The following is a 15,119-nucleotide window of genomic DNA, read 5'->3' on the forward strand; positions in this document are numbered from 1 at the left end:
TATATGCTAAAATTAAGCGCATGTAAGGTTAATATTTTCCGAATTTCCTCAAAATTCCTATTCCTTACTCATTGACAGCTGCCGCCGCCGCACTACCCCCAATAGGCTACCCTGGCTTCCCTTAAACCCTTACCACCGGCTCTGCTCTTCTGAGGCCCTCACCGGCCGCCGCTGCCGCACCCACACACCCATCGGCGGCCGATCCAACCGCCCGGGTCGCCGACCGGCGCCGCTGCTGCGCGTGCGTGGCGTCCCTCCCCTCCCCCCACCTCCGCCCTCCCCTCCGCCGGTGCGCCCACTGCGGGGGTCGGGGAAGACTCGAGAGGCCGTCCGTCTTCAGTCCAATTGTTCCCGCGCGCGGGTCGTGTCGGTTTGGACCGGTGTGCTGAATAGTGCGGTGAATATGAAGGGCGGCGGAAGCGAGTTGGGCGGCTTCCCGCCGCTGACGTTCCTCGGCCCGGGCCAAGATGAGGCCTCCGGGTGTGGAAACTTGCCGCTCCGCCCTGAGGATGCCTACGACGAGCTGCCGCGGGGACGAAGCCCGAGGCGTGTGGCCCCTGCGCTGCCGCCCTCCGGGTCCCTGGTGCCCACAGCCGCCCGCCTCCTGCTTATGGCTGCGGCTCCGCCCCCCAGCTGCCCACCTGGTGCACCCTCTTCAGATCCCGGTGAGTACATTGTCGAAACGAGCATTGTATTCATTCGATGTTTTCATTTGATCCTACTCGAGCGTTAACGGAATCAGTGTTCCACCGCTGTGGTTTGCCGTGTGTTTTGATCGTAGCGATGCAAGGTGTTCTAGCGGTAGGTGCAAGAACGTTTTTATTGTTCACCTTGCCTGTGGTGAGCCTTTTTGTTGTCCACATATTTATTTCTTAAAATTTTAGGTTGTCTCGGATAGGTTAACTTAGAGCTCACCTCAGATTAAGCACACAATTGTCAATAACGTACACAGGGTAAGAGGGCAGTTTATTACCCTGGGCCACATCGCTCCGCGAGGATATTGTTGTGGGTGTGTTAATGATCTAACCGTGATTCGAACCAATAACCCCTCGGTAGGCAGCTAAACTCTACCCAATAGTCCAACACGCTCCTTAGGTGCCTTCACACCTTAGATTTCCCTTTTGTCCCTCCTCGGATGTACTTCGTTTGTTTTGATGACACATTCGACGACGTGAGGTGTCTTAACGATGTGTGTTCGACCAAGTTTCGATTTCCAGTATTCGGTGTTCAGGTAGTCAGGGGTAAGTTTTTTGTCTATCACCACTAATGTAATGACTCGTTCCAGACCCGGATTTCGGAGATAATTTGAGTGTGCTCCGTTGGGACCTTCCGTGGGAATGGGGCGATGGGCACTGTGGCAACACCGCTAAGGATCCAGCCCCGAATCACAAAAGGCTGATTGATGCACGTGGCTTGTTGGTAAACATAAGCGTCAGGGCCGGACAGGACGTGTGGTGAATTTTCAAGTCGTACTGGGAGATACGCACGCTTCACCCTCATGTGGTCTTTCCTCGTTCTGCTACTTCGTTGATGACATTTTCTCCGTGGAATGAGTTTTGTTAATAGCACATTTGAGTTGTAATGTTAGGGAGAGCAGTTACGTGGTTGTTAATTAAATTTATCATTTCTTATGTACAAATATCGTGGACTTAGGCGAAGAAGGGTTCAAATATTAGCCTACCAAATCTAAGGTCGTGGGTTCGATTTCCTCATGGTTCCGCTGGGTGTTACTTAGCTCTCCTTGTCTCAAGGTGTGGGTGTTGTGAACGCACAATGTTAATTGGGAAAATCTCCGATGAAAATGCCGGAATGTGTTGTTTTAAATAATTAAAAAGGACTTTCTCTCCGTTATTTAGCATACTACATTTTTACGCTGAATGTTTCCACTTAAGTGATATATTGAGGCGAATGGGAAATGAGCTTTCCCAAATCAGTCGTAAATGTTCTCAGTATTAGGTTAATCATAGGTTAAAAATATTTTAGTTCTTTTACCTCAGTCTCAGAGCGTAAGTCATTGCGGCATAGTGAAAGAGATTGCTGATATAGGAGAATTCGATTTATTTCTTCTCGAGAAATAGAGTTCTGTAGGAATGGTTTGACCTTACGCGAATTTTAGAGCTTGGTTGACGGGCTCTGTTAAATCCTCAATTTTTTATCACTTCATGAGAAACGGTTTTTCCCTCGTCTCTAAGGAAACTGATTGAGGTCAACATGCTGATAAGTGTACGTGGCGCATGACGAGTATTATCGTTGCCCGGAGTTTTTCTGTGGAGGTGGTTCATGGCGCAGAGTAGGCCGATGAAATTTGGGTGGAGAGGCTCGCGAATATACATAGGAATGAAATGAAAAATGAAAATGAAGGAAAAAGTAATGAAAAAATATCTTGTGATAAAATTATACGTGATCATGGGCAAAGAGAGGCTCCAGCTAATCATATTTTAATAAATTCAACGTGATAAATATCTAAATATAATTGCGTGATTGCTTCTTAGTAACTTGGTCCCTCCCTTGTAATGAAAGAAGGGAAGGTTAGTTTACAGGAAATGTTCGATTTGCAGGCGATTTTTGCATGTAAATTTTAGTTAGTCTGGTTGCATGGGCGTACCCAGAATCAAAATTAGGGGGGAGGGGCAAATCTAGCCGTGGTTGTTCAAGCTGTACCTGTATTGCACAGAAAAGGTTCATCTAACCAAAATTTGTTGGAAGTCACGACAGTAATTTATTAGTTTTTAATATTATTTGCATGAAAAAATAATGATTTTTATTTTAGTTCCATGTCTTATTCTAATATAATTTTTCTTTAAAAGGAAAATTTGTTCATAACTTTTGTTTTTGAACTAAATTTATTTACGCTTCTAGGGGGGCAGTTGCCCCCTCCTGCCCCCCTAGAAGCGTAAAGCCTGCTGGGTTCGCCCATGTCTGGTTTTGGGATTGAGTCGTCAAGCTCGATGGGTTGGGGGAACCAGCTTTGTGCCTGCGAGCAAGTCTCCCCACCCTAGTATCGCTTCTATGGCATGAATGAGGAATATTCAACACCTTCTTTTCTAGCGACATCTCTATGGCCACAATCAGGGTTCTACTGGCTCAATAGCACCAAAGTGCGAAGTGCGCGCTACCCAGGGGCTAGAATTTATTTTAAGGGCTGTTTACTAGGTGGCAGTAGAACTGCTTTGACCTCCTCCCCAACCCCGAAATCAAATTACCAAAAGATGAATATATATTTTGCTGTCTGGCTGTTGAACGTCAACTTCCATATTATACGAAATAAGTCAAATGACCGAGGAGCAGAAATGCATACCCTCAAAATTTTTCATTTACTTGAAAAAAAAAAATGCATTCACAATTTTAAAATATCCTTTGTAATATGTATTAGTCTATGAGTAGAGTTAGCATGGAATTGTATGAGGATTTTCAGCCGCAAGGAATATTCTTTAATGAATGAACATATGCTGTAGTAGTACTATAGCGGATTTTCTAGTCTGCCTCGAATTTGCTTTCACCCATTGCGCATTGACATCGATTTTCAACAGTCTCCGCTCACGACGCTGGCAGAAGAGTGATCCGAATATTACGGGGAAATAATTTATAATTAGGACCGTTAACCGATATTTGTAGTCGAGATGTTTTGACCTATTGACATCTTAACTCTTCATTGCTGTTCCTCGCGAGTGCAATACTCTTTGAAGACATTGGGAGGTAATAAAATGGATCACTCTGTGCTACAGACGCAGGGGCGCCGACTTATAAATTATATTGGGGGGGCCCATATCGGAGGTCTTGCCCCGGGAAGAGGTTAAATTCAAAGTGTGTCGCAGCACCGAAACACTACCATGATTCACACCACTTGATTCAATTAACCCTTTATAACCCAGAGCTGCTTAAGGTAGAAATCAAATTTCAAGATTTTTTATTCTGAATAGATGAAAATTTTGCACTCGATCATAATTGTCGAGGCAGATAAATATTCCGTCATCAAAATTTAAACCCCAAAATAATACGTAGTTTAGATATTTCCTAAATAGAGCTGAAAATTTATACATTTTTGACGTTGCTTTGAAGCAACATTGGGTTATAATGGGTTAACCTGCTTAACCTTATAATTATCTGTTTCAGCACACGTTGTTGACTTTATTTTAAAAGGTAGCTATTGTCAAGCATGGGAAATAAAAATCACCAATATATTTTTGTGATTTCACAAAGCATTATATTACTTAATTATTTTCTTGAATTATTGAGGGGGCTCCGCCCCCCCAAACGAATCTTTGAGGGGGCTCGGGCCCCCTCAGGCCCCATGGAGTCGGCGCCACTGTACAGACGTATATTAATGCCGATTGAAAATGGAGCGACGGGCGTTGTAACTCAGTTTCTTCGTGACGGAAGAAGGACATAGAAATGACTTCTGTGTAGTCCCCCTGTAGCGTGCTGCCTTAGGTAGACGGAATCTAGGCACTGGTAGTCGCCCGTGTCGCCTACTTTGCATGCCATTTTATGTTTTGACGGGGATCTCATATGGCGGCAACACAATGGCTTGGTGACCGAAGTGCGAATGATCCTTCCAAGTCCTCTTCTCCTGGGCTGCCAGAGAAATTTCCCGAGAAAAATTCGCGTTTAGCTGTCCCGTTGGCAGTCGGTTTGATGTTTTGCAGTTTGTATGTATAAGGGACGGGACCCACTTGCGTGAAACGGACCATCGCGATGTGATGCATTGGAGCGCTTCACTGCCCTTCTGATTGAATGGGGCGCGGTCGGCTCTTCCGCTGTCAGCCAACAACAGTTGGATGCCCAGTCACATGCTACTTTGGCAGGGGCAAGTCCCTTAGAAAATTATTTATGTTGCCAAGTACGAGTAACCCAACTCGGTGAAATTGGAAATGCGAGTGGTCGAGTGGGAGTAATGTGGCCTTGAAATAGCGGAATTTAGGCTCGTTAACGAGCTCGAATTTCACTCCTTCCTTTGAAATTTACCGTCATGGTAACTTGCTGCAATCCCAACTTCACAACCACTCTTCGAACAAGTGTGAGGACGAAAGATTTGGTGAATACATTAGAAAGGACCCGGTAGAAATCCCGAGAACTCTTCACGCAAGTGTGAGCACAATCAACCCCCCCCCAGCCAACACTGGACATGGGCGGGCCTCCATTGTGCCGAGTGCTTCGTTGAAAACTTTGGCCATCGCAGTTCGTGAAAATGCATTTTAGGGTGGTGGAGACAAAACTAAATTAATGGAATTCATTGTCATCATAAAAGCGTTAGTTGGAACAGGCAGAGAGCGGCACCAGCTATTTGCATCCATACGTGGTGAATCGGAGTGTAATTTGCGTTATTGCTTATTATTTCCGTTAAATAGGTGGTAATGGAGGAATATGCTCAAAATTTCTATTTCAAGGTTCTTTTTCCATTTAAAGTTTAGGAGTTTGAGTCAGGGCTCTGTATTCATGTTGATATCAGTGACGTATGCAGAAATAGTTTTGAAACCATAAGTTCATATATGTAGGGGGTAAAATTAAGATAATACGTCTTTGGAAAGCGTGGGTTATAACCCTTGAATCGTGGATGGGTAACCCTTTTGTGCATTAATCCATTTCGACGCGTATGCTTTGGATCCCTCGCTATCTCGCGGTTTCATCGAGTGAAATTCAGATGAAGACCTGCTTTTTGCGCACCATTATGGGGAACTAAGAGGGACCTGCTATACCATCATTATTCTTTTCATAAAATTCGACCCTTATGTAAATAGATAGAATAATATTTAACAATTAACCCGATTTTTTCCATTATCAGCGCTTAATGGTGGATGCCGATGATGTTTATCCGATGGAAACCAAGAACGTATTCTCCAAACTGGAAACCTGAGCGAAGGGTTCTTTGTGGTTATTCTTGGGTACTTGCTGATGCATTATTTCATGTAGGATATTTCATATATGATCGCAATTGCAATTTTATGTTTAGGTAGCATTTTATTGTCGACGTAAAATCTGTCTCATTCAATTCCCAGCGTAGTGTTACCGCAGTCGCGTAAATAGCTGCATGCTGTGGTGCAGAAATATGGACTCCGTGGAAGGCAAAAGCTTATGGCGCGAAACGCTCAAGTTTGCATTGAGACAAGTCAAATTTTCCTGGAGGGAATTGAATGGTAGTGTGGTAATTTGCATCAGCATAGAGAGCGATACGTTTAAGAGCTAAAAAAATTTGGTCCGCATTATAGGACATCTCTAGGCAAAACAGCTGCTGGTTACGCCTACAGTGCTATAGTGTCGCTCCGCCGACTGCGTGTTTTTATCAGTGGCGTCCACTGCCTTCTGGTGTGACATCGCTTCCTCTGATTAAATCTTTCACCAAGGGAGCTAATTTGAATCTATACTTTCCTGCAATTCTAATTTTCCTTCTGCCTTGAGGCACTAGTTTTTTTGTTGGGATAATAGCAGTCACTGATTCATATTGTGATTCATTGCATTGATCGTTTTTAAAGCGACAATCATTGCCTTTGTCCGTTATGTTACTTTTATTTAATGAGTCAGACGTTTAGCTCTCAAAATTTATTATTCTACTCGCCAGAAATACATTTTCAAGGTCCCCTAAAACCCCTTATCCTAGCGGCACAAACTGCGTCATGAAACCCCTGCGCATGCGCCCCTGTTTTATTCGCTCGTGAGGCTTCTTCACGCTTCAATTGGGATATGTCGACTGTTGGCCATGTTAACCAGAGATGTCCTTGGACACAATGTATGCAGTTCGAGTCTCAGCCACCTTTTAGAAGCATGATATCCTATCATTATTATCCTATTTGAGACACGCACGTCTTTCCTCATTTAACGACTCTTTCACGACTTCCTGTGCATCGTGTATTGTATTCTACATGTCGTTGCACTTCCTGTGGTCCTCGAAGTTAGTTCCCGTGCTGCCAATTTTATTTGCTATTAAGGTAGTCAGAGCGAAATTTGACTTTACTTAGAATGTTATGAATGCAAAAGAAAAACATCTCATTTTTCCAATGGTGCAAAAATAATAACCCCTATCCATATTCGTTTTCGAGATATTTTTCTGGTAATATGAACGATTTAGCATTGCAAGCATTATGTCTGGGCACTCCAGAGTGACAAAATGAATTGAAGCGGCTGTTTGAGTGGAGGTGATGTGTCCCCTTAATCAGCCCCTGACCTATTCTTGTCCTAACTTGTTGATTACATGTGTAAATGATGTCTTGCTTTTGTTGAGTATAATTTAATACTATATTTTTCATAGTATGAAGGGCTTGCGCATGGAGATAACCAACGTTATGTTTGGCTAGAATTTGGACTTGTGACAAATTCCCAGGCCTCGAAGTTACCTCCATATTCAAGGCTGTGTGTCGTGGTACTTTCCAGTGCTTACATACAGGTTGTTCACCCACGCTAGTGTATCTCCGACCCATTCTGCACCTAGTTGTCGTTTTCCTACCCCTAGGCGTCCCTGAAGCACGACGGGAGCTTGCATTCATATAAAGAAAAATATTCTGCCTTTTATATCCTTATTTATCGGACGAGTACGCACAACGTGCCACATAAAAGCGTGATTTTGAAGCATCAGAACTTGTCACTGCCTAGGCTCATTATTATTTAACGCTTTCCGACGTGTTGTATTGAGTTTAGTATCATATGCACGTATGTCATGAATCCAGAAAGGGACACATTGAGCACATCTTTGATATTGAAACAATTAATTCATAAACAACGTCAACATTTTATTTAATGCACTCCTTAATAAACTATGATTCCAGGGAAAATAGATAAATTGTAATCAGTAACCTGATTGCTGAACGCGAGTTTTTACTCCACCAGTTTACTATGTGTACGCGTTTCGCACCTTTTTATGTTTCACACCTTTTAGAAGAAAATCCTTCAGACTTTAAATTTTGTTGGGAAAAGTTGAAATTAAAATACGTTTAATAGAAGTGATGCAATAGTACAACCTGTAGTAATTGTAATTTTTCAGCGTAATCGGAAGTTAGAATGCCTGTATTATTTTTCGAAGTAGAAAGAATTAAAACTAGACCATTGTCTTCGGGACACCCTGTCGTTGCAGGGTGTATTCATTCTCGCTGAGGAATGCTGCCGCTGCATTGAAGTCTCCGGAGTCCACACCGTCCTCTTCCCCCCCCTCTCCCGCCCCGTTTTCCCACGCATTCCCCTCAATTTGGACGATATCCTCTCCGGGGGCGTAAGTCCCACGCACCCTTTAAGAGTGGGGTCGCAAATTGCTTCGCCAAGCTTTTACTTTCCCAGAACTGAATCGAGGTTTCCCTATTCTTCCTTCCCTCAATGCATATTCTCAGGACGATATTTTCTTACTGCTCCCCTTTGTGTTTTAGTCACTTTCCCTCCCTGGTCGCAGCCTTAATCTCCCTGCCCTTGGGTAAGATGGTTATGCGGCTTGAAGAAACATAGTCTTCTCTCTGTTGACCCCTCTAGCGAACTTCACCAAGGCGGAAACATACTGGATTGAGAAATAATAATAGCTGCTTTGTCCCTAAAAAATTCAGCGAAGTAAGAAGGCTTGGGGCAGTTCGTGCGTCATTTTTAATTGCGAAATATTCTAAATTTTATTGAAATGGCATCTTAGCATAAGTTAGGGTTCAAATTAAATTAATAAATTATGAAAGTAATGACAAATTATAGTCCAGAGGGAGCATTTCTGTTGGATGACAATGATGGTGCCCGCCAGGATAACAGTATGATGCTTGATGCCAATCTTCCTTGAAGGATCACTTTTATGCCGCTGGAGGTAACTAGAATTTGGTCTTCATTTTCTTGGAATTTATTATTTTCTCTAGGGAAAGCGCATTTTACCGTGACTGGTTTAATTTAATTTTGCTAAATAAGAATCGTCATTCAAAGTTAATATTTAGAAAGGCTATTCTTACATTTGGAGACATGGAAAAAAATGGAGAAAAACAAATGCTCGAACTCACGGTAAATTATCGACGTAGTGTATCTCTGTTCCTGGAGCGCTTAGTTTGGTTATGTCATTTTTTCGCCTTATATCAAATTTTGATAATGGTCGTTACGTTTCGGGGGTCTAACAAATAATCACCTAGATACTACCTGCCTCAATAGGCACATAGAAGGTCGTGTTAGGGCAGCACTCTTAAAAAGGTGCGCTTTGTGAGAGAAATGACTGCCTGGATTCGGGCTGGAATTTATTTGAGTGCTTCATTGTTGGTGTTCATCGTATCGCTCTGGTGGATATCTGTACTTAATCGCTGCAGCAATCCATCTCCGAGTATATGGCGGCTGCCAACCTAATTCATGTCAAAGCTGTGAAACGATCTCCGTTCGCCATTAGCAGCTTTTGGTGAATCATGCTGCTTTCATTTGTGAGTTATTTCATTGAGAAAGTATATTTTGCCGTGAATACCAGTGATGTTAGTCGAACTGAGTAAAAAACGTAGGGCTCGAAACTCTTTCAGCGGTACATATTACTATTTTTCCATCCGGAAAATAATGGATCAGCAGTTAATCTACTTTTACCCCACATTCCAAGATGGATGTTCACGTAAGAGGAGGAACATTGAAGATGTATCGAAATGCATTTTGATCTTTCCCCCGGATAGAAGCAGGTAGCAGGGGAGTTCGAAATGGATTGGGCCTGGCTGTCAAGTTTCTTCAGGGCCCCAAGCGTCCCCTTGTGTTAAGGGTAGCAGCAGGTGTGGGAGGGCAGCTGGCCCCCACCTATCCTCCCCTTCCTCTTTCGGCGCTGGCTTTACTGTTGAGGCTCCCGCTGAACCCTCGTAACCGCTCCCAGAACGCCTCTTCAATCTCGTTTTCTGAGCTCTTACATAACGAGTGAGCGATGTTCCACTTCAAAAGTTCTAATTTCAAAGTTTGCGTCGTCGTGTGTTATGATACGTTACGTACGTACTCCTATAATAGTTTACCTTTTTCATTAAATGTCCTTCCTCCGGAGACTGTAGACATTTTCCGTCGTTCCTGGTCATCAGTGGCGCCGACTCCATGGGGCCTGAGGGGGCCCGAGCCCCCTCAAAGATTCGTTTGGGGGGGCGCAGCCCCCTCAATATTTCAAGAAAATAATTAAGTTATATTATGCTTTGTGAAATCACAAAAATATATTGGTAATTTTTATTTCCCATGTTTGACGATAGTTACCTTTTAAAATAAATTCAGCAATGTGTTAAAACAAATAGTTATAAGGTGAAGCAGGTTGACTGAATCAGGTGGTGTGAATCATGCTTGTGTTTCGGTGCTGCGACACACTTTGAATTTAACCTCTTCCCGGGGCAAGACCTCGGATATGGGCCCCCCCAATATTTTTTATAAGTCGGCGCCCCTGCTGGTCATAGAAAGCTTAATATTTACTATTCCATTCGACGTCTATCTTTTTAATGATTTTTTGTGCCTTTTTTATTACGTTGCATTACTGCCATTATATTTTTTGTAACTGTTCGAATATTTGCTTTATCTACTTGTTGAAGTTTCATCCGCTCTCGATTATCCGGTCTAAACTACCATTATGTGGACTACTTTCCGTCGTTTTATCCTCTCTTTCGCAACGCGAAATAGGTTCTATCTCATATTTAATATGAACAATAGAGATTGTCGCTAATGCGCCGGCGACCAAAAATGAAATGAAAAAATCCTAGATTATGTGATGGGTCTGTATTCCCACAATAGCTCTTGTTCACATTTTGTTTATTTCGTGTGCAATTATTTTTATAATTTCAAAAAATGGTCACATGGGGAAGTATCAGGAGTTTAACGAAGTCCATTTTAGAGTATTCTTTTGCTAACTTTTTCCAATTTCATAGTTATGGGTTTCAATATTTGCTTCATTTGTTTCCAGTTTTGGCCTCAATTAGTTTCAATATTGGCTTTAATTTCAATAATATGAGAAGACTCGAAATTTTCGTCACCTTGACTTCATAATTTCAATGAATTCCACGTTTTTACTTTCAGTCTGGAAATGCTGAATTCCCTTTGTTAAAATTACACTGGTAAACCTGCCTTATTTAGAGATTTATGGAGACTCGAAAATGACGTAATTTGAACGTCCTGAATTTGCCGTCCAGGTACTGAAAAGTGCCGAATTAGAGAAAATTGTGGGAAATAATTAATAACAAATTATTATCATTATTATTATTATTCTTATGAATTATTTCCCACAATTTTCTCTAATTCGGCACTTTTCAGTACCTGGACGGAAAATTCAGGACGTTCATATTACGTCATTTTCGAGTCTCCTAATTTTGAGGCCTAAATAAATACTTACGGCTCCACAGCCTTTTTGTTGAGGTTTGCGGTTACGGCCGTCATTTTACTCGATGAACCTACCGCGGGACGTAAACACAAGATTGGAATGGTCCCGCAAGTGTTCTGTAATGATTTTTTCTGTTGGAGGATAGAGTACTCAGACATTTTAGCCGTTTACCATATTACGAAGGTTAGTTAGATCGAGTGAATGCACTCCGCCACCTGCACAAGTCCCGATGTATGTGGACTACTAAACTTCCTCACCATAGAATATACGACTGTTTCAAGGCCGACTTACAAAAAATATTGGGGGGGCCCAAACCTGGGACCTTGCCCCGGTAAATTTTATAAGTAGTGAATTTTAAGTTTTTTAAGCATTTTAGGAGAATCATATGATCAACATTAGAACCCTGATCACTCGAATCTCGATATTTGGACACTAGGGGGAAAATCTACAAGCCTGACACATTTTTTCCTCACATCTTAAACGAATTTTTGGGGGGCTCGGGCCCCCTCAGGCCCCGTGGAGTCGGCGCCACTGTTCAAGGCTTACTTCTCCCTCATATATGCAGATGCTGGTACTCAATGTAGTACTATCCTTTTTATTTCTAAAAGAAATTTGTGCACATTATAATCGGTACATTTTTGATTGGAACTAAATGTACGCCTCGTGGCTATTTGAGAACGGTCTAGTCAATCGTGGAGCTACACTAAGATTCTCAGGAAACTTTTCGTTTTCATATTCGTAGGGAGCTCAAATTGGGGTGAAATTCAAGGTATTTAGTGTCACGGGTGGACCCCGTGAACAATTCCTCAAACTAATTTCGTTAAGCTGTAATAGTTACTTTTCGGAGAATGTTGGAGGATATTTTTCAGTGATGACTGATATAAATTTAATTTTTGAATCGTTTTGTGGTGGAAAGAGTCGTCTTATGGTAATTTGGTGCTATCAGAATTAGTTTTATCGTGAGATTATCAAGCTTCATCATCCATCACTGACAAATATCTCTCCTTAGCCATCGATCCTGAACTAAAATATTATATATTCGACCTAAACTCAGTCCGCCTTCAAAGGATTTTGGGGGCGTATCATTAGTGTGTGAACTGAACCCTGAATCCATTGAAATGGGACGGTGATCGTGGCCTTCGCCCAACCCTCCTTTTTCGTCGCCTTTTTTATGGTTCCTACGATCACGGGAACCTTGCCAATCAAATTTATTGCTATAATCCAGTTTCCACCTTGAGGCTATCTCCTACGCGTCTCGCATCTTGCAGAATTTGGCGAGAATGTGATTTGAAGACCCTTGTCTCAAAGACGTTAATGTTAACTACCACGGTGTTAATAAGATTGCAATCTGAATCAGATTAGTCAATTCAGGTAAGTAACCTACAATTATTGGGTGATTTAAAAGTACTCGAGGCAACCAGAGTCATTTAGCCATAATGAGGTACAAAGGGAAGAGGGATCAGAGAATAAGAGATTCAAATGAAAAACTGGAGATCTTTTCGAGGTAGCCACCCAAATTTCATGGTTAAAAAATTGGCGTTTTAGGGTAGGGATAGAAATTGAATAGTGCGACAAAATGGAAAATATAAGTGCTAAAGGAGATGAAAGTGCTATAAACAGCAAGATTAAAAGTTGTATAGGGAAAATAGTTGGTCTGTTATATCTTATTATTAGGGGAAAGACGGGAAAGTTAGTATTATCCTGTAAAATATCCCACATGTGCGAATAAATACGTGTAAGCGCTCGAGAGAGAAGCGTATCCATCCTCAGCAGAGGGAGGGCAAAATGTAAAGAAATAAAATCTCTGGGTAGGACTAGATTTTTGGAATGACGGCAGGCGAAGATGTTTTGAATCTGTCTGAAAGCGGGAGCGTGGCCGGGAAGCCGGATATTAACTGCTTGAATTCTCATCCTGTCAAGAAGAGTGTGTCGGAAAGTAAATACTATGGAACAATTAACTTTATTTCCCACGGGAGAAAGGTTTTTGCTGAGAATGAAATACAAACGCTCGAATAAGATTTCCCGGGAACGGCCTATTCGGTTTTCTGAAGGGATGCCTCCGTTGTGAAGGGAACTCACCAAAAAGGTGCGTAGAATATGCATTGAAACCAGTGCTACGCAACTGCTGAAAGAGTTGGAGAAAAGTGCCTCCTGAATGGAGGCGACACATGTTGGGCTTTCAGGAATGAGTAGTGATGAATTGATCCATTAAATGTATAATTTGCATGATAGAGTTTCAAAATTTTAGTTTTATGTGTATACATGCCATTGCCAGAGCTAAGAATGAAGTGAAACTGGTGGCAGAATACGTGGGGATGGCTCTGTTTTTAAGAGTATTCGATATCCTTATGACATAGTGTTTTTTAGATAAGAAGGGATCGATTCCCACAGGATCTTCCAAAATATTTCCTGGAAATTACAGGTTACGGATATTCCGCTCGGACGAGAAAAGTACTACCGCAGATTGTGGAAGGAGGTGAGTGCTAAAAAGAGGCGAAATTTACTTATGGCTTATTCGAAATAAACACAAAGGGAAAAATGGCCGCATATTGAAATGGCCGCTTGTGGAAGTGGCCGCTGAATTGTGATGGTCGCTTGGACATGCTTCACGGTATCCCAGCTTATTATTTGAGGAGATCAAAGGAGAGCTTATACAGTTGACCGAGAAGATAAATAATAACTATGTGACGGTGAGGTTGGGACCTGGAAGTCTGTTCTTTCATATAGTTAAGATCATCACATGAGTGATCGTGAGGAAATGAGGGATAATATACGTATTCGCAATCTGCACGATGTGCATACTTCACGAGTGATGGTGCCAGAAGGAGACTGGAGATTCGATGCTACATTTCATGGGGCACTGATCGTGTGTGCCGATATTTACAATAGGATGCGGTATTGCTCTGTCGAAATTTTCGAAGTAGACAAGTCGACGCCGAGGCGACTTTTATGTGTTAAATTGCAGCCATAAACGGTGAAAATGATTTATCCCTTTCAGTGCTTGACCAATCCTAGCTATCATTTGTAAAGATTATTTCCTTCCTTTCATTTCTATCCTACTCGACCGAAGTTCTTAATAGCTCCAATGCTATAGGGATTCGGGGGAAAACTCGATTTTGGAATCGCTTGTGGGTGGAGGCGTAGTAGTTGTTCAAATAAGCCGATGACGAATGATAGGTTAGGTAATCATTTGAAAGCTTTCGTGCTTTTGTGTGTGTGGAAATGTGAGTAGTTCAGAATGATATTGATCGACTGAAGCAGAGTCCAAGGCTTTGAAATTCTAATACCTTGATAGATCTAGGCACTAAAAATTCGTGGAGCAGTAGGAGATGCCAAATTAATTTAATTTAATCACGGTGGGGGAAATGTGGCGATCAAGTGAGAAAAGTAGCGTGTATATTTCTTTTGTGAAGATAGACATTCGCTGAGGGGGAGAATCAATGACGGGCTCGTTGTGTAAGATTGGTATGGAATGGAATGTAACTCTTTAGGTTGAAAATCACATAGCATGTCGTTGGCTCGGTGAGTTGGGGGTCAGTATAATTGTTCGAGGCATGACGATTGTGGAGAACGGGGAAGGCGAGGTGGACGGAGTGGAAAAAACAAATTAGGGAGTTAATCACGTACTTGGATCGCAGGATGCTGCAATAAAATATCTACATTTTACTTCGCAAGCCGCAATAAAGTCATGCAGCTCTTAGGGCACAAATCCCCTACGTGGAAAAGAGTATTTTTATCTGACTACATCGATGCTTTTTATAAACTCAGTACAACCTCCGTCCAACGCTAGACGTTTCTACCAAAATTCAATATTTCTGCAATTTGTTTTTATGAGTGAATTATTAGTATTTTTCTTGTGTTTCGATTA

General features: G+C 42.1%; 1 protein-coding gene across 2 annotated transcripts in view; it reads left to right on the forward strand.

The window, feature by feature from the left end:
- The first annotated feature begins 333 nt into the window (after positions 1-333).
- Positions 334-15,119, forward strand: part of LOC124171003 (actin, cytoplasmic-like) — a 121,393-nt gene continuing 106,607 nt past the window's right edge. For both annotated transcript variants that reach the window (XM_046550119.1, XM_046550120.1), the window contains exon 1: positions 334-665. In XM_046550119.1, coding sequence (XP_046406075.1) covers positions 404-665 — 262 coding nt within the window. In that variant the 5' untranslated portion in view covers positions 334-403. The remainder of the gene's footprint in view (positions 666-15,119) is intronic.

Source organism: Ischnura elegans, chromosome X, assembly GCF_921293095.1.
Source record: "Ischnura elegans chromosome X, ioIscEleg1.1, whole genome shotgun sequence".
In the NCBI taxonomy this organism is placed as follows: domain Eukaryota; kingdom Metazoa; phylum Arthropoda; class Insecta; order Odonata; family Coenagrionidae; genus Ischnura; species Ischnura elegans.